This window comes from Bactrocera dorsalis, chromosome 6 (genome assembly GCF_023373825.1).
Source record: "Bactrocera dorsalis isolate Fly_Bdor chromosome 6, ASM2337382v1, whole genome shotgun sequence".
NCBI classification, from domain to species: Eukaryota; Metazoa; Arthropoda; class Insecta; order Diptera; family Tephritidae; genus Bactrocera; species Bactrocera dorsalis.
The window spans coordinates 36,766,027-36,792,471 of record NC_064308.1 but is presented as its reverse complement, the minus strand read 5'-3'; the positions used below and the strand labels follow the sequence as shown (position 1 = coordinate 36,792,471).

General features: G+C 34.8%; 1 protein-coding gene across 24 annotated transcripts in view; it reads right to left on the bottom strand.

The window, feature by feature from the left end:
- The window catches only part of LOC105226621 (plasma membrane calcium-transporting ATPase 3), a 529,385-nt gene that overhangs the window by 380,356 nt on the left and 122,584 nt on the right, over positions 1–26,445 (bottom strand). For 3 of the 24 annotated variants that reach the window (XM_049460166.1, XM_049460164.1, XM_049460167.1), the window contains one exon: positions 20,516–20,527. The exons of the other annotated variants lie outside the window; for them this stretch is intronic. In XM_049460166.1, the coding sequence (XP_049316123.1) occupies positions 20,516–20,527 (12 nt within the window). The remainder of the gene's footprint in view (positions 1–20,515; positions 20,528–26,445) is intronic. 24 annotated transcript variants of the gene reach the window in all.

Genomic DNA, 26,445 nt, shown 5'->3' with positions numbered 1-26,445 from the left:
TTGGATCGTCTTCGATTTTTACCTATTCAAAAAACTGGATCAAAGAACCTGTATCAAATTTTGTGTGAAAAACGAAATTAAGTGCGCGGATGCATTCCGAATGTTGACTGTGGCATACGGAGAAGCTACCTTGGACCGTTGCTGAGGACCTATACATATCGATTGGCTCGTGCCATTCAATTTTTATCAATGATTTGGGCATGAGACGGGTCGCCGCGAAATTTGTACCCAAATTGCTCAATTGCGACCAAAAACAGCATCGCATGAATATTGCTAATGAGATGTTAAATTCTGTCCGCAATGACCCAAATTTGCTCCAGAGGATCATAACTGGTGACGAATCGTGGGTTTATGGTTATTACGTGGAAACCAAAGCTCAATCATCTCAATGTAAGCTGCCGCACGAACCAAGACCGAAAAAAGCGCGCCAAATTCGGTTGAATGTGAAAGTTTTGCTGATAGTTTTCTTCGATTACAGGGGCGTGGTGCATCATGAGTTCTTGCCACAGGGAAGAACGGTCAATAAGGATATTACCTGCAAGTTATGCGCAATTTGCGCGAAGCAATCCGCCAGAAACGGCCGGATTTCTGGAAGAACAAAAATTGGCTTTTGCACCACGATAACGCCCCTGCTCACACATCGTTGCTTGTGCGCGACTTTCTGGCCAAAAACAACACACTTATGATGCCGCAGCCACCGTATTCCCCAGATCTGGCCCCCTGTGACTTTTTCTTGTTCCCTAGAGGCCCATGAAAGGACAACGTTACGCTTCTCTTGACGAGATAAAGACGGAATCGAAGGAGGAGCTGAAGAAGATAAAAAAGAAAATGATTTTTTGAAGTGCTTCGAAGATTGGAAAAACCGTTGGCACAAGTGTATAATATCTCATGGGGATTACTTTGAAGGGGACAAAATAGATATTCATGAATAAATAAATAATTTTTGAAAAAAACACAAAATTCGTGATACTTTTTGAACACACCTCGTATATAAACCATGATACACCAGGTCGTATGACCAATGTAAAATGTATAAACCATTTGTATGAATGTTCAGGGTCATTTGATGAATAACTTTAAATACTAATTTTGTATTTTTTTTTAATGTCAGACAGAAAAACTCGTATCTCGCTTCCAACTACTTAAAAAATATTTCGCTTGATAAATTTTGTAGGAAATTGAATGCTCTACAAAATAGTCTTTCTCGACATTTTCGCAAACATAAGTGTTTCGTCTAGACAAATACTCCTCTGCATTACTCCCACAAATTACATAAAGTAATAGTGGCGTAATGCAGAGGAATATCAACCGCCACAACTTCACGCAACAGGCAAAAAAGGAGAAACAAAGATAATATTTTTCCCGCGTTTTTTTTGCAACGAAAAGGCATATTTTCCCGCCAACGCAGCAATCAAACAGAAGTGAGCACAACAAGTGAGAGATATAATAACAAGTGAGCACAGTAACAACGTTTTTAAACAAGGTGATAAAACAAATACTAGTGCACATTACATTAAAAGATGTCAACATTATCTCAAAATTCTAAATAAAACAAGACAGACACAACACAGGAATCCACACAAAATCAATCGGCAATTACCCACACCGAAGGAATAGACCCAGCACACAAAACGGATTAGTATATTTGAATTCGTAACAATATGTATGTAGATTTTAATTTGTTTAAATATAGGTTGTAAGTTTATTTTAAATATAGCTTTTACGTTTATACAAAAGTAACTTTAAGTTTATTGAAAACGTAATTTAATTAAAAGTTCAAAAAGTAATTTCACCGCTCGATTCGTCACGCTTGCCGTCTCGTCTAATACTCGTCGTAAATTCAGTGAGATGATGCAACAGTTCGCTGAGTCAGCTCGCTGAAGATGGAGTTGCCATCCCACATGTATGTATATTAACATTGAATTCTAACACTATATATACGCAATTAAGAACAATTAACCAATATTGGAAACAAACACACACCCATATATTTATATATACACATTTAAACTCGAAATTTATAACGTTAAAACTAAACGAATTACTTTTTCATCAAACGAAATCGGCTCCTTACGTCGACATACCTCGACATTTTTGGTCCTTTCGAGCCGCGATAATTAAAAGAAAAAGTCTTTCTGGGAATTTTACCAACAACATCATTGTTGAAAGTTTAGAACTCAACCTGAAGGTTTTAAACAGTGCACCCAACAAACAAAAACCCTGTACGCTAAATCAACAAATACCCCAACAAGTAATTAAAAACAAAAACAAACCGAAATTAACAAAAACCGGAAAAAAGCTGTAAGTGCGACCCATATATTTCCAATATAATAATACCAATAAGTGCAAATCATATTTGTTAAAAAAACACCCATTTGTCAAATAGTGTCCTTAAGCCGACTTAAGCATAATTTATTTGCCGCTGTTGGGTGGACAAAAATTTGATTTGCACTATAAGTACCTATATTTACCCAAGAGAAGAAGTGCAATAATAAAATATATGCATATATTTTACCCTCGGCTATTACATTCTTCTCGTTTAACTACAATTATGTATACACCCAACTCTTTTTTTACAGGGATTTGAAGTTACACGGTTAAGAAAATAATTTTTTTTGTAAAAAATTTGTAATCTACTACCGTTTCAAAATCATTGTCTTGTAATTATATTTGTCTTTACCACATTTATTCCATAACTCTTTCCTACGACGAATAATTATGTAGCAATGTAAATATTTTTTTCTTATTTATATTCTAACTTTTCAGTTTTTAGTACTGGATTAACATTTTTCTTTTGTTTTTTTGCTTAATCTACCAATTTTTCACCTGTATGAATTGTGTATTTTAAGTTTTAATGTTCAATAAAATGCCATATGAACATTAGGGTGTGTCATTCTGAGGCAACCTTTTTTTTCAACTGAAAAACAAGCTCAAAACTTTCGAAAATGTGTAAAAAAAAGTCACTCAAAAGATGAGCTCTTAATATTAATATTAAGAGGTGCCTCTTCCAAATTTTCTGTTTTCCATATAAATAACATGGAAAAAAAATCATTTTTTTTTGTGGTGGTTATCAGGTTCTCTGTCCCCATACAAAAATTAATTTTTAACGTTACACGTTCGTGTATCATAGCTGATACAAATTTTTTTTTACCGTTATATCGCTGTCAAGATGTGTGGGATAGTTCAAAAATACATCGATAACCTCTAAAAATGCCTACAGCAATATAATTTCAAAAATAAGTGTTGCACGTGTACCGTCTAGATTTTTAAATAAATTGGAGTGTGGACTCGAAGTGCGTTCTTATTTATTTAGTTGGGCAAACCATATAAAATTTTGTAAGAAATAAGTCATAAATAGTTAAAGTGTGGAGCTTGACAAGTGCGTTCTTATTTATTTAGTCGAATAAGTAGTGTGTGAAATAAGATGGCTTCTCGAGCTAAGTATACAGATGAAGAGATACAGCAATTCTTACAAGGAAGTGAAGATGATAGTGTTTTCAGTAATGGAATTGAAGACATTTATGAACCTGAAGAGGATGACGATAGCGAAACTGATGAGGAGGACCAAGATCAAACTCTAGAGGACGTTGAAATGGAAACGCTTAAAAATGAACATAGTCAACAAGATATAGAAACATTCCATGGCGATAATCAAAATACAGGAATGGAAAAATGGGTATCGGATATTCTTCCAATTGGTAGAGAAGTATTTACAGGCAATTCCGGAGTACAAAATATACAGGCTATTTCAAATGAAGAGAGCGCTGTCACTATTGCAAAGATAGTTGAGTACTACATAAGTGATGACCTTATTGACACAATGGTAGAAAAAACCAATGCATATGCTGAATATTTAAAGATAATACGTAGAAAAAATTTTTCGAGAATTTTACGTTGGTATGAAGTGAGCAAGGAAGAAATGAAAATTTTTTTTGCCATCATACTGTACATGGGAATAGATAAAAACCCCACTATAGAACATTATTGGAAAAAGGACCCCCTATATTTTGCTCCTTTCATTCATAAGATCGGTATTTCGTATAACCGCTTCAGTAGTATACTGCGTTGCTGGCATTTTGCGGACGTTCAACCCGATAGCGATGATATTTTATACCGAATTAAACCTGTTATAACACATATCGTTTCGTGAGCTGTATGTGCCTGGTGATACAATAGTAGTAGATGAATCGCAAATCAACCATCAAGGTCGTTTGGCCATAAAAACATATAATCCCTCAAAAGCCCATAAATATGGAATAAAAATTTATAAAATGTGTTCTACTAATTCATACACATGGTCTTATATTGTACACGCGGTATCTGGAACTGCTATAGAGGGGCTTGATAAACCTGGAACTGTTGTGGTGCAGCTATGCTACCCACTTTTAAATGAGGGCAGACTGATTGTGGCAGATAACTACTACCGGAATAGGTCTTGCAAAATATCTCAAAGATAGAAAAAAGATCTATGTGGGACTTTGCGCAAAAATAAAAGAGGTTTTCCTGAAGCAGTCACCAAGCAAAAGCTTAAACGTGGAGATGTTGTGGCAAGGCAAATGGATAGCTTTGCAACTGTTTTGAAGTGGCATGATAAGCGCGATGTATTGATGATATCAACGTGCCATTGCGATGGAATGACTAATACTTCTTCATGGAGAGGAAATTCGTTAAAACCCAATGTGGTTATTGATTATAATAACGCTAAAAAAGGGATTGACGTCGCAGATCAGATGAGTAGCTATTACTCACCACTTAGGAAAAGTCTAACATAGTATAAGAAAATTGCAATAGATTTGCTTTTTCAAGCATCACTCGTTAACTCCAGAATTATTTTCAATGAGGTAACTGGTTCAAACGTTACTATTTTGGAAATACAAGAGGCTATGATTCGTCACTGTCACTCGAATGCGGAAGAGGTTACTGTTTACCATGCTACAATGAGCATCACTCTAAACATGAGAGAAAAACCAGTAAATGACTTTGTTAATTTTTTTGCTTCAATTTCAATTTTTTAATTTATTTGTGTCCTTCATTTCCACTATTTTCACTATCATAATAAGCATAAACATGAATTCATAAAAAAATAAAAATAAATAAAAATCTAAAAAAAAATCACTGTGTTTTTTTCTTTTTTTACAAACAACACATTATACTCAGTACGTCCACGCAATAAAATTTCAATTTCTTCGTCTGCGTCTTTAAATAAACTTATTTCAAATCAACCAAAAATTTGTTCATATATGATACATGGACGCTGTACACATGGTACAAGAAAATAATTTTGTATCACATGTGATACATTGGACAGGGAACCTGTTATTGTGCGGAGGTTATTATATGTGCACGCGATGGCTGCCAGTGGAGATGGTAAACCCGATTCCCATTCTACTCGAAAATCGAGTTTTCTCGTAAAATAATCGATTTTTTGTAATCGATCTGCAGAAGTCGAAGTCGATTAAGAATCGATTCTTGACATTCGAAAAATCGATTATTTTACGAGAAAACTCGATTCTCGAGTAGAATGGGAATCGAGTTTACCATCCCCACTGGCAGCCATCGCGTGCACATATAATAACCTCCGCACAATAGCCACCACAAAAAAAAAATATTTTTTTTCCATGTTATTTATATGGAAAACAGAAAATTTGAATGAGGCACCTCTTAATATTAATATTAAGAGCTCATCTTTTGAGTGACGTTGTTTTTCACATTTTCGAAAGTTTTGAGCCTGTTTTTGAGTTGAAAAAAAAGGTTGCCTCAGAATGACACACCCTAATGAACATACAATTGGTACGCATATAATTTAGTTCTTTATTTAATCTTACACGGTTTTCAGATTACATGGAACGTATCCGCCCTTTTTCTATAGGAAACGCCTCTTTCTTTACACTGTTTTTTTTTACACGGATTTTGAGGAACGTATCTACCGTGTAAAAAAAAGAGTTGGGTGTATATGTAAATATACACCCGCAATTACATATCTACATACGAATAGCGCATTCATTGTTAGCGAACAGCACGTCAAAAGACAAATACCCACTAGGAAATTAAAAAGGTGACTTGGTAGAAAAAACTGCAAAACACTGCAAAAATTTTATTTATCGATTTATTTCTACGATTCATCGAAATTTAATAATTTTATACAAATATTAACCATCGAGATAAGAACAAGAAAATTAGTTTGAAATTTTAAAAATAAATAAATCACTAAAGTTTTTAAAGTTTGTTTTCTTACATTTTTGTGACTCTACGCGACTTATTTTTCTCTTCCAATCCAAATGTTAAATATATCTTACCCAAGAATGGAAATGGAAGATTTCAAAATTACAACAACAGATTTAAATGAATTCGTGGAAGACCATTTTCAGACCCAAAGTGAAGATGAATCGGTCTATACCCCAGAAATTAAAAGGGTCGAACTAAATTCGCACTATGAAAAAGCAAAGCGCTCATACGATGAAAGTCATGAAACCATTGATTTCTTTAAAGTGAAAGAAAAATACTGAAAAAATTATCAAATGTACCTCTCTTGCTTAGCTTCCATCAACGAAGATGTAGATACGCGTAAAAAAGAGGTGTCAACCCAACCCATTAAGGAAAGGACTTCAGAAGGCACAATGATGGATTTCGCTACTGCAGTTAACCTTCCACCATGCGACACCGACATCTTTTACGGAGATTACACAACTTGGCCCACCTTTCGGGATATGTTTACATCCCTGCATATCCGTTAACCCAAGGATAAGTAGGGTTGAAAAACTATTTCACCTTACTCAGAAGACCCGAGGAGAAGCAAGAGAGATTATTCAGAACGCACCCTTAACAAATGTTGGTTTCATACTTGCCTGGAAAAATTTAGTCGACCAATACGAAAATAAGAGCTTGCATGTAAACACAATTAAAGACCCTTTTTAACATACCCCAAGTAACTCAAGAAATAGGTTGTGCTAAAAAAAGCTTAGAATGTTCGGTTAATAACGTTTTAACCATTGAGATTGACACAAACAGCTGGGATATATCTTTGTAGTTCAAAACTACCTTAACAAACTCTTGAAACGTTTGTATATACCCTAGCAGATAATTCAGATATACCGACGTGGTCCTATTTCGACAGTTTTTTCACCCAAAATACAAAACTCTCGAATCTGTTGGAAATTTCAAAGCTTCAGTAGCAAAATTACTCCCATTCCACACCGGTACAGTTAAAAGAACAGATGAAAAGAAATATAACACTTTTCATGCAAACGTGGCTGAAACGCAAATTGCTAGACCCTCTAATACTCAAAGGAATAGCAATTTCAACTTTAACTTTATTTCAACATCATACAGAAACAGAAAGCTCTGCAAAAAGCGCACCCTATTCGAGAATGGTCCAAATTCCTCGCAATGAATGTAGAGAACACGTATCCCCACAATCAAAAAATATGGTTATTGCTATAACTGCTTGGCTATATCACATAGTTACAAGAACTGTGGGAGTAAATTCTCGTGTCGTGTCACAAAAAACACAATAGTCTAATACACAGAGAATCCAGCTTTCGACCTGAATCCATTCTGGAAATACCAAACGTCACTAGTTTGAACCCTCAAAACGCTTCAAGTACCGCATTACCCACCCAAAGCATAAATACAAATCGGCAAGCCTACACTACAACTATAAAGTCCACTAAATCATCAACCCAAGACCACCCAACCCTAGTAGGAGGCAGATATTACTCGGTACTGCAATGGTTCAAGTAAAACATAATGGCCAGCGATATTCCGCGAGAACTCTTATTGATACAGGATCGGAAGCCACATTTATATCTCGAAGACTTCAAAGAAGTTTGGTTATATCCAACCTCTCTGTATCAGCCTAAGTGACCAGACTAAACAATGCAGTTTCAGCAACACCAACGAATATTTGTGAAATCACGCTTTGCTCACCCTTAAACACAAATTATAAACTATCAGCATAGGCATTTATACTAAATAGCCTAACTGATAATTTACCCTCATACCCCAAAGATCCAAAGCAGTGTCTTAAAAATCTTGGATTCACTTTAGCAGACACCCAATTTCACAAACCCAGACCCGTGGATATACTAATCGGGAGTGATATATATCCAAGTATTTTACTCAATGAAGTAAAGAGAAACATACTAGGTTCACTCTTAGCTCAAGAGACAGAATTCGGATGGATATTGTCCGGACCCATAACCCAACCATCCCAATATTCCGCCATAGTATTATTTCACAATAAAGTGAACCCTGAAAATCCACTCACACGTTTTCGGGAGGTGGAGGAAATCCCAAAGGAATGCGTAGTTTCCAAATCGGACCAAATTTGTGAGGAAATTTTCCAAAAAACTAAGCGTCGTAATTCAGATGGCGCTATATAGTAACCCTACCCTTCAAGTAACCCTACCCTTCAAAGAACCCGTTGACCCAATTCCTCAGAAATGAACGAGGTTTGCTTAAAAACCCGAATTGAAAGCAGAATATGACAAAGCAATTATGGAATATTTGGAACTCGGAAAAATGAATATGACCCTTCTGTTAAAGCGACCCAATATTACTTACCACACCACGCAGTCATTAAACCCGACCGTATAACCACGAAATTGCGTGTGGTATTTAATGCATCTTGCCCAACGTCAAATCACAAAAGCTTGAACGATGTCTAACATATCGGGCCTACTTTACAGAAAGACCTTGTTATTCTGATCACAAATTGGCGATTATTCCAATTCGTTTTTAAGGCGGATATTCAAAAAATGTACCTAATCATACTCGGTTCCAAAGGATAATAATTAGGAAGTCCCTGGAAGACCCAATAGAAGACTTTGAATTGCAAAGAGTCACGTTCGGCATAAACTGTGCGCCGTATCTAGCGATCCGTACTCTCATGAAGCTAGCCGATGATGTAGAAGAAACCCACCAATTAGCAGCCAAAATACTTCGCCAGGAAATGTATGTAGACGATGTCTTAGCTGGAACTCATTACCACGGCAAAGTCAGCACGAGATGAACTCATTTCTGCTCTGAAGTTCCCAGGATTCGCGCTGCGAAAATTGACCTCCAATGACCCACACATTCTTAAAGGGCTTCCACAGGATCATCTTTTAGAAACGGTATCACTCAACCTTTCAAACCCGAGGACACCAAAACCCTGGGCATTCGATGGAACTCCAAAAAGGATTAATTTTTCTTCCTCGTCAACCCAATGGAGAAAAAACCCGCACACACCAAACGTGAAGTTTTATCAGCCATAGCAAAATTGTTCGACCCAGCCGGTTGGCTTAGCCCAATAATAATCACGGCAAAAGTAATAACGCAACAAATATGGCTAGATAAGTCTGACTGGGATGACAGCCTAAAGCCCCTCACCCTTCATCGATGGAACAGTTTCGTAAGCATAAATAAAATTGAAATACCCAGATGGACCCTTTTTAACCCAACAGCCACCATCGAATTCCATGGGTTCTCTGCTTCAGAAAAAGCATATGCCGCAAGACTTTACAGAAGGGTTTTAGTTGGACAAAAAATATGGACAACTCTCTTAGTGTCAAACACAAGAGTTGCTCCCATTAAAACCGTATCCCTATCCAGATTGGAACTCTGCGGTTCTACTAGCTAACCTTGTTAACTCTACCCTATCCCAACTACACCTAACCCAAAATAAAAATATTTTTTGGACCGACTCAACCATAGTTCTCGCTTGGTTAAACAAACCACCATGTTTATGGACCACTTTCGTTTCTCATCGAGTCGCTGCAATCACCGAGAAAGTGATTCAGGTTTTGCGCAAATGCCTCACCAAGGAGACGAGAAACTGATTACTCAAAGCACGAAATAACCCCGGAAGAGTTCAAAACAACCCGAATGAAGTTAATTATGCACACTCAAAAAACACTTTTCAGAGAAGAATATGATGCAATGATCCGTAAAACCCAAATACCCAAGAAAAGTTCATTATTGACTTTAAATCCGTTCATTGACCCTAAAGGAGTTACGCGAAGTGACGGAATTAACCAATTCCCCAGCACTATCATATAATGAGCATCACCCTATCCTATTACCCTATAATAGTCGTATGACAAAATTACTAACTCAATTTACCCATTTAGCAACGTTACACGGCGGAAATCAGTTAGTTCTTCGACTCCTAAGGACAGAATTCTGGATACCCATAGCAAAGACGCTGATTAAAACAATAATTCATCAATGCAAAACGTGCATCATACACAACAAGGCTCAACAAACCCAAATAATGGCAGCTCTTCCAAATGAACGAACCATCCTAACCCGGCCGTTTGCTGCTACTGGTATCGACTTTGCTGAACCCTATGACATCAAAAACTACACGGGGAGAGCATGTCTAATCATCAAAGGATATATATGTGTGTTTGTATGCTTCGCAACTAAAGCAATACATCTCGAACCCGTTAGCGATCTCACTACGCAAGCCTTCCTAGCAGCATTCTCCCGTTTCTTGTCGAGGCGTGGATGTCCCACCAATCTTTATTCCGACAACGGAACAAACTTTATAGGAGCTTCACAGTTGCTAATTAAAGATTGGCATGAATTCTTACAGACACTTCGAACTCAAATTACATCTCTCCATAGCCATCAAAATATCTCATGGCACTTCAACCCACCAGGAGCTCCACATATGGGTGGATTATGGGAAGCAGGCGTAAAAAGTCTAAAAACCCACCTAAAAGAGATCGCAAAATTACAAAAATTCACGTTTGAAGAATTTGCTACCCTATCGACCCGCATTGAAAGTTGTTTAAACTCTCGACCCATAAGCCCCATTAGCGATGACCCATCAAACTTGGAACCTCTAACTCCAGGACACGTCCTTATAGGTACCCTATTGCTAACCCCGGCCGAACCCAATTTAGAGGATGCAAACTTAAGCATCGTTAACAGATGGCAGAAACTAAAAATACTCTACCAGCACATTTGCAAGATATGGAAGGAAGAGTACCTCAAGGAACTACACAAACGATATAAATGGAAATATCCACAACGTAATATTGAAGTTAACGACTTTGTCGTTATTAGAAACGACAATATTTCACCCAACAAGTGGAAGCTCGGTCGAATCCAAAAGGTCTTCCCCGGCATAGACAATAAAACGAGTGGTTCAAATCCGAACTGCTCAAGGCACAGTAACCCGGCCCATCACAAAAATTGTGATATTAAGTACAGAATAACTTAAAAGCTTTTTCTTCTTTTTTAGTGAAATGGCGCCAACAATCACCAACTCACCCAAACCTCGTCGTTTGAGCTCAACAATTACCATCCGGTCCCGTAGCGCAACCCGTAGCATTACACCAATATCGGAAGAATGATGTCACGATGCATTCGGCGTTTCAAGTCGACCCTTCCCAGTATTCGTGAGAAAAAGAAATGTAATGATCACACAACCCGAAAAACGATCTCACATCATAGAAAAAAATACGTCACATCGTTATGTCGCTTGCGGAATATGCAAAAACACACCATCGTCTAGTGACTTGCGCTACGTACTCATCATACAATATAAACAAAAAGTATGAAGCAGTACCAAAGCACCATTGTTGCGTTAATTGCTTAGCCAGGTCGCACAAGACAGAAAGATGTACTAGCAAAAATCGATGTTTCATTTGTCATGGGAAACATTATTCGTTCCTACACGGACATCCGAGGCTATACCCGGCCAACGATGTAAATATTGTTGAGAAACATCCACTTGCGATAGAGACCCGACTACCATCCTTACTGGCTAAGCAGACCCTAGTACCCACACTGAAGATCCGTTTAACCCTCATCGAGACCAACGGGTCTGGCCAGGCATATTTTGTTTTTAAATGTTATTTAAATATATTTAGAGTGTAGCAAACGACTTGCGCTTCCAGGTAGCTTCCTAGAATTTTATTGTCTATAGAATTCAGAAAAGAAATTCAAGGATATCGTATCGAAAAGGACGAAAAAAGGATATTATAATATTACACCTTAGTCGAGACCAATGGTGCTTGGCTAGACCCCATATATGTATTTTGTATGAAAATATATGGACTATGTTTCTATCACTTCGCACGGTTGATTTATCTGTTTTCATGTTCGTTACATGTCCAAATTGGTTTGTATGTTTATCTACATAGCACTCATATAAACATACTCACATGCATAAATATGTTCATTCGGGACTCTATAGCGAGCTCTTTGCGCTCGAATTGTTCGTGCGAAAGAAGAGATAGAGAGGGAAACAGTCAAAAGAAGAGTGTGTTTACAAACAAAACCAGGATTTTGTGTGTTTATTTTTGCTACAGTATTCTTCTTTTCTCTCTCTAATGAATTCGTTTTCTGTATTCTTTTGTATTATGCAAGTCAGTTGATGACAAATAGTTGAACGCACAACATATTACTGTGAAAATACGCATATTTCGCGCCAGTTCTCATCTTGTTTTTTATTATTCTGTTCGCTTTGGTTATAATAATGAGTGATGAAGTGGAATATGTGTATAATACACGATTACGTTCTAGAAATATCAGTGCAGATTTTTATTATCGCTTAACATCAGCATTGGTAAATGACATTCAAAATGAAAATAATGATGTTGTGCGTGAAGAAGTGGATCCATTCGAAAGCGATGACGATGATAGAGATATCGATTATGTGCCATTTGAATATTCATCCGATATTGAAAGTGAAATCGAAATCGAGCCGAATGAAATATTAGATAGCGACGAAGACGAAGTAATCGATCGTGTAGAAGAAGAAGAGCGTGAAACTCCAGCTGCTACTGAAACTTCTTACTACGGTAAAGATGGGACAGAATGGAAAAAAGAGCCTAATGAAGCAATTTGTACTCGTGCACACAATATTATGCGCTTTAGGCCTGGACCGAAGCAACAAAACTCTGTTCCCATTGAGGTATTCAAACAGTTTTTTACTACCAATATTTCATTCATTATCATCAGTCAAACAAATCGTTATGGAAGAGACCAATTTGCAAAATGGAATGCAGAAAATCTAACCTCAAAACCTAAAGTTTGGGTGGATTTCACTAGCAACGAACTCGATGCATTTATTGGCATTCTTATTGCTTCTGGTGTAACGCACAATAATATGCATATATTTTGTGGCAAACAGATGCTCTTCCCATCTTTCGAGCGGCGATGCCACTCAAACGATTCAAGTTATTGACGCGATATACCCGTTTCGATGATGGCCGCTCACGTTCATTCCGACTACAATCTGATAAGCCTGCCGCAATTCGCGATATATAGAATTTTTTAAATGAAAACCTCGCCAGAAACTATGAGCCGCATGAAAATGTAACGATTGATGAGCAATTGTTTCCGTATCGTGGCAAGACAAAGTTTACGCAATTCATACCACCAAAACCAGTCAAATACGGTGTGAAAATCTGGTGGGCATGTGACTCACAAACAAAATACCCATTGCAAGGTATATTGTACACGGGAAAAAAGGATGGCGGAGAGCGTGAAGTGAACCAAGGAAAAAATGTATTGCTCAAACTTGTGAAACGGTACGAAAACACCGACAGAACAATAGTAGCTGACAACTTTTTCACAACACTGACAGGAGTCAAACGATTGGCTACCATTGGACTCGCTTTCGTTGGTACTTTTCGCGCCAATAAGAAATGTTAACCCGAAGAATTGAAAAAAAATCGGGCTCGCCCGTTGCTTTCTACTCTTTTCGGGTTTCACGATAATCTCGTGTCGATTTGTAGCTATGTTCCGAAAAAGAACAAGGCAGTCAATTTGATTTCAACCCTACACTACACAAAGGATTGTGAAGGTGAAGCCAAAAAACCGGAAGCAATTTTATTTTATAATTCAACAAAGGCCGGCGTTGACTGCATGGTTACCCATTACACTACAAAACAACCAACGAAACGATGGACATTTGCCTTTTTTGCAACTTGTTGGATGTGATGGGATTGGCTGCTTTCGTAGTTTGCAAAGAAATCGACCATCTAGATAAAAACGGATGCACGACACACTTCTCTTTACAATTTATCGAGAACATTGGCAACGCCCAATATTGAAAATCGTATGAACAATCCCAATGTCATCAAGCATCTATCTTGTCGTTTGGCTTCTGAATCCTTTTTCGATCGTTCACACAACATCCCATCACGATTAGTAGCTTCAACATCAAAAGGTGCTGACACACTCAAAGGAAGGAGAGATTGCAGACTTTGTTTGCAAGAAATCGATAAATTGCGTCGTAAAACTCGAGTTTTCAGTTCTAAATGTTCAAATCCAGTTTATCAACAGCATTCGAAAATTGATTACATATGTTTTTTTTTGTATTCCTCAGGACCCATCATCATACAATCAACTGAAAAATCGCTCAAAAATTATTCATATGCTCCTAAATAAATCAAAAAATGAACGAAAAGGAATGCGTTGTATTTCATTTTAAAAACCGCATACGAGTTTCATTTTTCTTTTTCAGGTAGTTCAGAGTATGCCCAAACCAAATCGATAGGTAAGAAATTTCAAAAATGTATATATATTGTACAGATATGTATGAGCGTAAATACAACACGTATTTCCATAAAAATGTATGTAAACACATAGAGGCCTAGCCAAGCACCATTGGTCTCGACTAAGTGTATCAGACCGTTGGTCTCGACCAGGGTTAAGATGCGATGGTGAATGGCATAAAGTTCGAGCCATTTTAAACACTACCCTTAAAATTACAAATATAGCGGCAGAACTCGTCAAAAAAATCAAACTGCCAATTACAGACCTCAATACTTATCGTATTTGTAGCATAAAAATTAGCTGAAATAATGATACAAAGTTTTGTTTGGAATGTAACGCAGTTATAACACACAAGTTACCCAAAAAACCATATGAGCAAGACTTAACCCATTCCTTACCACTGTCCTATTTCTAGGACACTATAGTAAATTTTTTTTTCAAAACTGACCTTTTATTATATTTATTTCTGTAGAAATTTAGATTCATGTACTATTTTCCTATTATAATATTATTTTCTGGCTATTAAAAGTGTTTACATTATTTTAATATGAGTTTTTAAAACTGGTCAATTTTGTAATTTAGGTCACTACATGACCTTGGCGTTGCCAAGGACTAGGTTGTTAAAAAAACTTCTTACTTTTTGTGTCAAATGCGATAAAACACTTTGCTGTGATTGTTTTATATCTTATCATACAAAATAAGCTTAAATACGATGATAATTTTAATAAAGTTGATTTTCTTATAAGCGTTACCTTTAATTTTTTCTGAGCATATCGAGCCATAACCGCCGAAAAAATGTATCCCACAAACTCGAAATTTTACAGGGGAAGGTTTTTTTACATTAAATCAGTTTGAATAAAGCCATTATTTTAAAATTTATAATGTAAATATTTTTTTGTGTAATACATTTAATTTTAATAATTTTAAATAGATATTTGCATCATAACGGTTGTTTTTGTGGGATACATTTTTTTTGCTTTCCTTCTGGCAACCTATTATTAAAAAAGTGTGTGGGTTTAAGGAAGTGACTTCCCGTTTTTTTTATTTAATTTTTTTACTTAGTCCTTAAAATTAAATTACATTTGATTTAAAAAAAAATAAATGCATACATTTCTTAGTATATTCGATAAAACAAAAATAAAGTAATGTAAATCATATATTTAAATTTTTCTGTTATAATGTTATTCATATTAAAATCTTGTAAAGTTGAATAACGATAGATAAAAATATATAAAGAACGCTAAATACTATCTTTCTGGTCGGTTTCAGGTAGCAAATCTTTAACAGATCCATCCCATTTTAAATTTAAATACTCGTGTTGGAATTTTACGGGTATAGTTTTTCTATCGCAAAGCGTTTTCAAATCCTTATATTTAGCAGAAGAAATGTGTTATATATGATCATATAATTGAGTAGGTCCCTCACAAACTATTTGGGAGTTTCGTCTGGATCGTGTAATTGAATCTAGATCATAATTTAAGAGTAATATTTGAAATTTTTTTTTCCAATGTATCAGAGCATAATTTTGTAAATTGAATTTTCACTGAATTTGGAAGTAACGCCTGTGAAAATGTCTTCCAGTCTTTAAAATCACTATTAGTTAATTCAATACAATTATATTTTCTTGGCTTAGTTCTTGCATTTGATATTATGGTGTACCACTCACTTGAAGCCCAAATAGTCGTATTCCGAATAAACGATTCAATTGTACTATGTATCGAATCAACAGGCATCATGGTGTGTCCAGGCAACAAGTATGTGATTTTTATATTAGTCACAAAATTAGAATTTTCAACAAAATAGGTTAATGTCGCAAGCATAGCTCTGTTTTTGTTCTGTCCTGCGCAGCTATCACAATAAAGATGGACTATCGACTGGGTTTTTCTTTCATCGACTAATTTAAGGTATTGGAAAACAGTTGTGCAAATTTCATTACACCCTCGTTTACCATCCTTTTCTCCCCATAAAAAACAAAATCCATCTCTTGTACCACTCTCATAAAAACTTTCATTGTAGAATGAATATTTTCTAGAATAGAACAAAGTAACACTTTTTCCATAGGGAGTATTTAAGACCTTTTGCAAGTCGAAACTTGTACATAAATAAGCCGGATTCTCTTTGCATAGCTTTTGGTCCTCCAAAAATATTTTCTTACATTTCTCTTTGTCCTTTAGATGAATTTGATACTCTTCTGATGAATGCAATTGCTTTTTGGATTCTGTGTCTAAATTATTGTAATTCTCGCATAAGATACATTTATCTTTTTTAGGTAAATGAAAGCCTAAATTGAAACTGTTTTTAAAAATATTACGGAATACTCTTAACGATAACTGACTGTTTACTTTATTAATAGTTTTCAAATGTTCTACATAATGCTGATATACAGTTTTTATGTTTCAAAATTCTTGAGGTAGATATAATTTTGTACTTTTATTCCTGCAATAATGTGAAGGAACCGCTGGTAATTCTTCTGTAAAGGATTTTACTAGCGATATGCTTGCTTCCTCAGATTTGTTGTGTGCAGTTGGCTTTTTCATATTTTCAAGGCAAGTTTTATACGAACTTCTATTTTTTATTACGGATATTAAAATCGTTTGTGAAATGTTCAACGTTTTCAATAAAAATTTTTGACAAACTTTAAAACTGCTTTTATTGATATTGATAAAATAATTAAAGCTGCACTTTTTTCTGTCACTTTCTCTATATCGCCTTTTAATATCGACTTGTTTAACACAAGAAGACAGCCAATCTTTCTGTCTAATTTTGTTGCCGATTCTCCAAAAATGTTCATTTATTCTTACTCTTTCATCTTCAGAAATTTTATTATGACACGAATTTGGACATTTTTTCTTTAACCACGGGTTGGGCAAAACATTCGTATTTTTTTCTTAACTTTTTGCAGCCTTTTAGGTATTCTCTTTTGCTTTCTGTAGCCCCTTTTCCCAACACACGTTTCCTCCTCGACTTCTTTTAAACTTTCCAATTTAAATCAACGAAAGATTCATCTGAATCGCTATACGGTACCAGGGAGAGCTGTAAAAATATCCAATAATTAAAAACAAAAATATATTTTGCAAAAAAAACAAATTCATACCTTCGGCATATTGTTCTAAAGCTTTATCTTTAATTAAAGTCTCAAAAAATTGTGTTTTTCCCCATTGTGTTTCATTTATTTTAAAAGAGAATTTAATTGTATCCCACACAAGCGTTCAAAGAAAATGTAAACAAGTCACCATATGCATTTACATTAAAATTGTTTTTGTTATAAAATCATAACGGTTTAATCTACAGCCATGAAATTTTGACAGATGATGCAAATGATGTTGAACTATAGATTTCGATAACAAACCAAAAATCGATTATGGTGTGGGATACATTATTTTGGCGGTAATGGCTCGTTATATCCCCAGTGTCCTATTTATATGACGGGCTGATTCATCAATCAAGGTATTTTTTTTATTCATATTCTTCTTTCTTAACGTATTAAGAGCCCAAGTTACAAATTTCATCAAAAAATTCCAGTGATTTCGATGCTTGGGAAGTAATGGGTTTAGTGACGATGCGCAAATGCGCTTTGAACACTTAATCCTCGCTGACCCTCAATTCCATAGCAACAAGGAGCTAACGTTGGAGATTGGAGCGGATATCTACCCACAAATTATCAGAAGTGAACTCTTCAAACCAGACAATGGTACAGTGGTAGCGCAGAATACAGCATTTGGCTGGACCCTTACTGACATCATTTAACCCTAAGTATACTATACTTCTGATAATTACTCTAATTAGTTTCAAAATTTTCAATCAATATGTTACCCTATTAATACTAAAATTATTTCACAGATTCTGCAAGGTGGTCGGGATGTTTAATCCAAACAAATACTCCTCTGCATTACTCCCACAAATTACATAAAGTAATAGTGGCATAATGCAGAGGAATATCAACCGCCACAACTTCACGCAACAGGCGAAAAAGGAGAAAGAAAGAGAGTATCTTTCCCGCGTTTTTTGCAACGAAAAGGCATATTATCCGGCCAACACAGCAATCAAACAGAAGTGAACACAACAAGTGAGACATATAACAAGTGAACACAGTAAAAACGTTTTTAAACAAGGTGATAAAACAAATACTAGTGCACATTACACTAAAAGAGGTCAACATTATCTCAAAATTCTAAACAAAACAAGACGGGCACAACACAGGAATCCACACAAAATTAATCAGCAATTGCCCACAGAGAAGGAATAGACCCAGCACACAAAACGGTTTAGTTATATTTGAATTCGTAACAATATGTATGTACATTAACATTGAATTCTAACACTATATATACGTAATTAAGAACAATTAACCAATATTGGAAACAAACACACACCCATATATTTATATATACACAATTAAACTCGAAATTTATAACGGTAAAACTAAACGAATTACTTTTTCATCAAACGCAATCGGCCCCTTGCGTCGACATACCCCGACAATAAGCTTTAAGAGATATTAATGTTTTAAGTTTGATTTTTTTAAGTCAAACTTTTTTCTTATGAAAATTACAACTTTATGAAAAAAACATCACTTTAATTTGCAAATGTTTATGAGATATCCATCGTCAAAAGTCAATGAAAAAAATAAGATATAACTAAATATTATTATACAATATTTAAAAAAACACAGATAAAATTGATTCAATTTCATACAAAATATATGAAACGAGACATTTTTCCAAATAGTTGGAAGCGAGATTCTGATTAAAAAAAAAATGTATGCAAAAAATTATTGATATCTTTTTCGTGAAGCGGAAAATTTCCCTTTTTCACAGCTGTAATTCAAAATATCAAAAAATTCGCCATACATACATTGGAAAAAGAATATACTTAGCCATACATAGATTAAATTGAAAATTAAGTGCTTGTTTACGTGTGATCCTTATTTTTACCTGATACTTCAGATGGTGTTTACACAAAAAAAAACCACAAAACAATCAATTTTGGAAATAACGGCCACCGTAATGTACACAATCCCCATTTTCACCTGATTTGTGCATACAGAGAGGGGTGTAGGGGAGTGACAGACATACTTAGTGCTAAATGGCAAATATTCGTCGCACATCACACATTAATATCGGTATTCTGCTTGAGACGATTGTCTCATGTCTCTAATTGTCACAATAGTAATTTAGTGACTCTGTTAGTCAGGAGTCTCATTTTGGTATTCTGGCACATACAGTACTACTCTATACAGTATACTACAGAGACTCCTGACTAACAGAGTCATTAAATGAAGATTGTGACAATTAGAGACATGAGACAATCGTCTCAAGCAGAATACCGATATAAAAATTGTTTGATTACAAATTTCTCAATTATTTACTTTTGACAATTATTATAAAAAAAGTAATAATGGGCAACAGTTTTACAATAAATACTCAAACTTAAATATTAAAAAAGGGAGCAAAGGTGAAGCACACTACAGCTTAGCACACAAGACGCTGATAGCATGCATAGTAGCAACGGCAAGACGAGCAAAGTCAAAGAAATAAATCCGTTTTCTAATAAATTTTCTTCTAACCGCGCCTACAAATTAAAATAACTTAATTACGATTTGTTTATCTACTACAATATAATATTTACGCGGTGTATGATTTTAAGTGTGGAATTGAAAATTTTAATTTTTTCCATTTTTTTGGCCTTGGCGTGGTTTTGCATCTACTTTCATTTACTTTCGGCTTAAAATACCTTTTATGTAGGAATGTATGCATATATTATATACTTTTTTATGTAATTGATTACACTAGTTCATCTTGCTCGTTTGTAATGTTTTCGTTAGTGTTGGCATTAATATCATTGTGTCAGTTTTATTAATTATTGTATGTTTAATTTTTTATTTGTCTGCAAGTTAACGCCTTTTGGGAAAACTAACTTAAAAGGGCAAAAAAAAAATTAGACAATTGAACATAATTAGATGACAATTAAAGTCAAAAACAATCGACTAATGTCATAAACAAATAAACACATTTCTTACCGGTACTGAAATCTGTTGAGAGGGATGGAGATAATAATTTTTAAATTGGTTTTTATTGGGGTTATAATTGTTATTGTCAATATTTTGTTATTGCAAGTTATTAATATATAATTTATTTATTAATATTACAGCAATTAATTTTATTTAAATATATTATTTATTTTGGAATCGTTGTATTTTTAATGAAAATTTTCCGTCATTTTTGTTTTTGTTCGTATTTTTTTTATCATATTTTATGTCGATTTAAAAGTTTTTGAATGATTTTCAATTTTTGTATACAATTATGTATAGTATTTTATATTTTCAATGTTTTGATCAAATCAACCATTCAATCAATCAGTCGGGTGTGGTTTTAAAGCATTTAAAAAATGAGAAATGAAAGTTTTGTATTAGCGCCACTTAGCAAACATATATCGTAAATATTATAAGTATATAGTCTTCGTATATATAATAAAAATTTTTTTAATGATATATATATATATAATGTTTCAATTGTTTAATGATATTTTCTACTTTTTTTGATGTGTTTTGCGTTTACATCTGTTTATCTCAATAATGATAGTTTCAAAATTACATTGTATTTACCAGGCTATGCCATATATCAATTGAATTATAGGGCATAAACAGGTTGAACTTATAGTGATACATTTATTAATGTCTTAAACGTAAAAAAAGAGGCGTGGGAGTTATGGGAAAAGTGAACATATCCTAACATTTGAATACACAAATCAAGTTCTATAGAATTAAAAAAGTGTTGATGATAAGACAAAATTAGGATATGCGAGTATATAGCTAAAATCATTTAGTATAAAGGACACGAACCGAACGGAAAGAATGTAGGCACCTTGATAGCAGGTAATGAACTTCACAATATTAATAGACGAAAGTATTTATGTTCTCACATGAATCAAAATTTTATCTACTTGTGTGAAAGAAATTAGATATTCTGCCGAAAATTTTGACTGTCTCAGACACAAATATCAAACTATTAGGGGTGCCCAAAAAATTGAACTCCGGATCCACGTGACAAAAACGTAGTTCTCATAATAAATAACAAAGAAAATAGATTTCGACTCAAAACCATATTTATACTGAACTAACAACAAAACACTGACTTAGCTGTAGCTAAAGTAGGCCATACACAGTCGCATTTGTTCGACGATCATGTTCGTTTCAACGAAATTTTCATCGTTGGCGGTAGTGTTCGTTTTTTAAGGTAAAAAAAACTTTTTTTGCGAATTTATTTCTTATATATGGTATGAGTAATTTAATTCGGACGTTTTGAACTTTTATTGATCACACTATTGATCACACTTTTGACAATATATGGTAATTTTTAATTAGTCAAATTATAATCAAATCTTCCCCTATCGTTCTCTGACAATTTTTGTTTTTTCATTTAAAAATTTTTGGCGGCAATTTAAAGTGAATACTGCTATTTTTCACTAAAAAGTTCCGCCATTTTGTGGGTGGAAAACACCCTTAATGTAAAAAAAAAACTAAACGATGGGAGAGGTATTTTATATCCCACAAAAGTGTACAAAGTTTGAAATGAATCGGTAAAGTAGTTTTGAAATGACAGTGAACACGGACTTTATAAAAGTAGTTTGGAAAACACTACCGTATATCGTCAAAAGGTTGCTCAATAATGTACAAAAGGTCCGAATAGAATTACTCGATCCATATTTATGGAAGAAATTCGCAAAAACAAGTTTTTTTTACCTTTAAAACCTTACCACCCTTAAGTGAAGGCGAGTTAATAGGCGTGTTTTATTTGACCATCCCACAGTCAGCTGATATTCAATTTGTTTCAAAATGTTTCAAAAAAAGGTTAGTTTGAATTTTTAAATTTGTAGATGGGATATTCAATTACTATACAAATATATTTATTTTATTGATTTGATGATATTAATACAAAAAAATTATAACAAATGTTCATATTTGTATTAATTTTGACTTAAATAAAACACAAAATTTCGTAATTTTAGTTTGTTTACATTTTCAGCTGTCAAAATGAACGTTATCGTTATTGCCCACTACTTTTTATTTGCAATAATCATAGCTATTGTGAATGAAAAAAAGCGATGAACTGGCAATGGCTCTAGTTCAATATACAAGCTATAATATGTTGGCTACAGTCTGTCAATTAAGAGCGTGGTCGACTTTACCGACAGTTTCACTCTAATTCCTTCGCGAGCCAATAGAAGCTTTGTCCTTGATGCATTGTCATCAAAGGTTCAGTTGTCGTTGATATTTTGAAAGAGAATCAAGTTAAACGCCATGAGTGCTAAGTACGCGTCGCGCTAAAAGGTCCGAAAGGTCCCAAAATGTCGCAATCAGCAGTTGCTAAATATATGAGAAAGTCGAAGGCATTTGAACAGAAGTGGATACCTCGATATATAGTGGCTAAAAACGTCGATGATGTACCAGAACGTGGTTCGATAAGAAAAGTGAACAAAAAAGATGAAAAAATAGTAGTGCATCTGTTTTCGCGGAATCCTGCTTTAACACTGCGACAAGGACAAGCAAAATTAATGGCACAGGATTGATATATATCCTACGAAACTATCCGAACCTTTCCTCATACTCATGATTTGAATTGGCGCAACACAATGAAGAACCCTCTGTTGACTGAAAATCTTGTGACAAAGCGACTCGCAGTTAGTAGAAAGCATGCCTCGGAGTTGCCAGGCAATTCCACGCCGGTGGTGACTGGAAACATTATTGACCTAATTGCATCATTGTTTGTAATGTGTACAATGTATATATAAATAACGAAATTTTCATTAAATAATTGTTTTTATAAATGAACGCGACACCTAATATCAAGCAGGAGTAAATGAATGACGATTATCTCGTTAGTTTCGAGTGAGAAACCGCAATACTGACGGCGCTAGCGCAATTCAACTTGTTTGCTGTTTTGAGAATTGTTTTTAAAAATACTGTGTTTGTTTTATGTAAGATGCAAGTCAAAAGGAACCACACGATTTTGTTAGGAACCAAAGGAAACCAAGTGCGCTATGTCGTTAGACCTTACTGTGAGCGTCAAAAATAAGTAAACTATCAATATTAAGGTGTTTGTTACAACACAGTCTTTAATATAACAATAATACTCGTAAGTTTTGTTATAGAATTCAAGGCTTACATTGTAAAAGTTTACCAAAGTACAAGGTGCGTTCCAAAGTAAACAGGACTTTTTGAATCTGGTGGCGCCATCTATATGTCGACAGGTGCGTTAGAATCTGATATCTTTATCGACTGTCCAAGTGAGAATTTCATGACATTTCATTGATTGGAAGTGAAGTTATTGCGTTTTAAGTGTATTAAGCGAAAATGAGCTTCAAACAAAGGGTCAACATTAAATTTTGTTTTAAAATTGGTAAAACTTTTACCTAAGCGTTTCAACTGATGAAACAAGTTTATGGTGATGATTGCCTATCCCGTAGCTAGTGCACGAGTGATTTCTGCATTTTCATAGTGGTCGTGAGGACATAAATGACGAGCAACATGTGGGCCAATCAAAATCCGTGATCACCGGAAATTCCATCGAAACTGTGCGTGAATTCATCAAAAACTAGCAGAAATTGTCATTGAAATTCATGGAAATGGAATTTAACATTTCAAATAAAATCGATTATTGCATTTTGGCCAAACATTTGGGCTTACGAAAGGTGTGTGCAGAGTTTGTTCCGCACAAATTGACTGACGGCCAAAAATTGCTCAGAATCCAACATTCGAAGGACCGGTTGTGACCGAATATTTGACCAAAAATTATATTTTAACCATTAACCACTCCCTATATACCTGATATGATATGATATGACCGTCCGACTTCTTCCTTTTCGGAAAAATGCATTTGCTCATGAAAGGAAAGCGTTATGCAGACGTAGAGGCCATACAAAAGGCTTGCACCGGTATACTGGCGGCCATACCGGCTAACGAGCTAAAACACTCGTTCGACACGTCTGATTATACCCTGCTTACGATTTGCATCTTCACTCAGTAGAATTAAAGTTAAAACAATTCAACTACAGATCAACTCAACTCATTTTTGGTATTACGAACTACAACTAATTTCAATCGAAGTTTCGATGATGTTACCAACCTAAAAAGTGAATATTCGATTAACTAAATTCACTGTTTGCTCACGATAGCATAAATAAATACAACACACTCGCTTTGATTTATATTTAATACAATGACGGATGTGTTAGGGCCACAACTAATGTGCTGCGCATATCTAAAAGCCTTACTGACCACTAAAAATTATTGGAAGTTCTTAACACCGAGTAAGCCACAATTTTATTTACAATTAATGAATTCTAAATAATTTTTTGTACTGATACGTAGTTATTTTTGTTAAATAAGGAAGCATATTATTTTTTACTAAATGAGATAAAGGAACATTTCCACAAACGTATGCGATGAACGGCCATATATCTGTATTTTAATTATGTGAACTCTCTGTATCGTTGCCGAAGGTCGTTTGTTCGCAATATTTCTCATAGAACATTTCATTTTGACTGCTCCTAAATTGTGGCTTATTTCGTCCACTTTGGGGAATTTTCTCCACGGCCATTCAATTTTTCAACTCGTTTTTTTCTATGTATTTGCACAAAATGGTTTAAAATTATATATTACTAATTTATTTATTCGTTTTTAATTTTTTCTTTAAGTTGTTCTCAAATAAACTGCACTACTGTTCAACAACTACAATTGTTAGGTAGCAGAAGTTCGTTGATATTTTGATCAACCGCATTGGCTGTGCTGAAACCCGTAATACCACAAAAAGTTTAAAGTTCGACAATCTCTCAAGCGATATTTTTTTATGGATAGAGTTGATATCGGCAATACCGAATTTTAAAGCTCCAACTAAAATGCAATTGAGTTGAAAATCATAATAGGGGCTGGCTTTAGGGCGATGTAACGGATTTTTAGTATGAATAAAAAAAACCCGACTGCAATTTTTAAACGAGGATTATCTATACAGCAGCTATTGCGATCGCTACTTTTTTTATTTACATAAGAACTGTATATTCTAGCTTATATCCATGTGTGCACTCTTTTTGTCTGAAGGAAAGACGAGTGCCTCATTTAGTCATTGGCGTGCCGTTGTGAGAACGTACATAGTTGTTTTTGTTCTCATTTGAGCAATGTTGTTGTTTCAGTATAAATGCAAACTCCCCACCGCTTCTACCATCCGTAACATGGATCTTTGCGCATTTGGATGTTTCCCGTAGAAACGAGTGTGCTCTCCTAAACGAAAGGTTGATAGTCCTTAATATTATAAAATTATAGCAGAATACAATTACTTATAAATAGGTAGACTATTTTTAATAATTGGATTTCAGTTTTGACCTTCTACACTATGAAAAATTATAGATAAAAAGCTAGGTGTGTGCAAAACTATGTAAACTAATTGAACAATGTCAACGTGCCGCTTCGTGCACCGGTGCACACTTTGTGTTCTTGTTCGTAACAGTTTATTTTGTAATTCTTTCTACGCTTGGGATTGCGCTCGGTTTTAAATAAATATTTACAACATACTCGAAAATTTTAATTTCTTTACTCTATTATAAAGGTCCGTTTCCAGCTCTCAAGTAAATGCTAAAGAAAAAAATTCCTTATTTCTTGAGCTGTAGTCAAGTAGTAATTTTGACAACAGATTACGCATTGTGAATGATCCACATTAGGCAAGAGAGAGGATAAACAAAGAAAATAAACTTGGTGCAAGAATAATAGAGAAAGAGATTACGCAATGCGCATGAGATTTTTCCATTTCCCTAAAGTTAAAACAGAACTTAAACAATGGATTCATTTTTGTCGTAGTACGGACAAAATTAATGTTAAAAATACATGAATTTGTGAAGTGCACTTCGCGCCAGAAGCCTTCGAAAGAAACTTGCAGTTTGAAATGGGTAATTATAGCA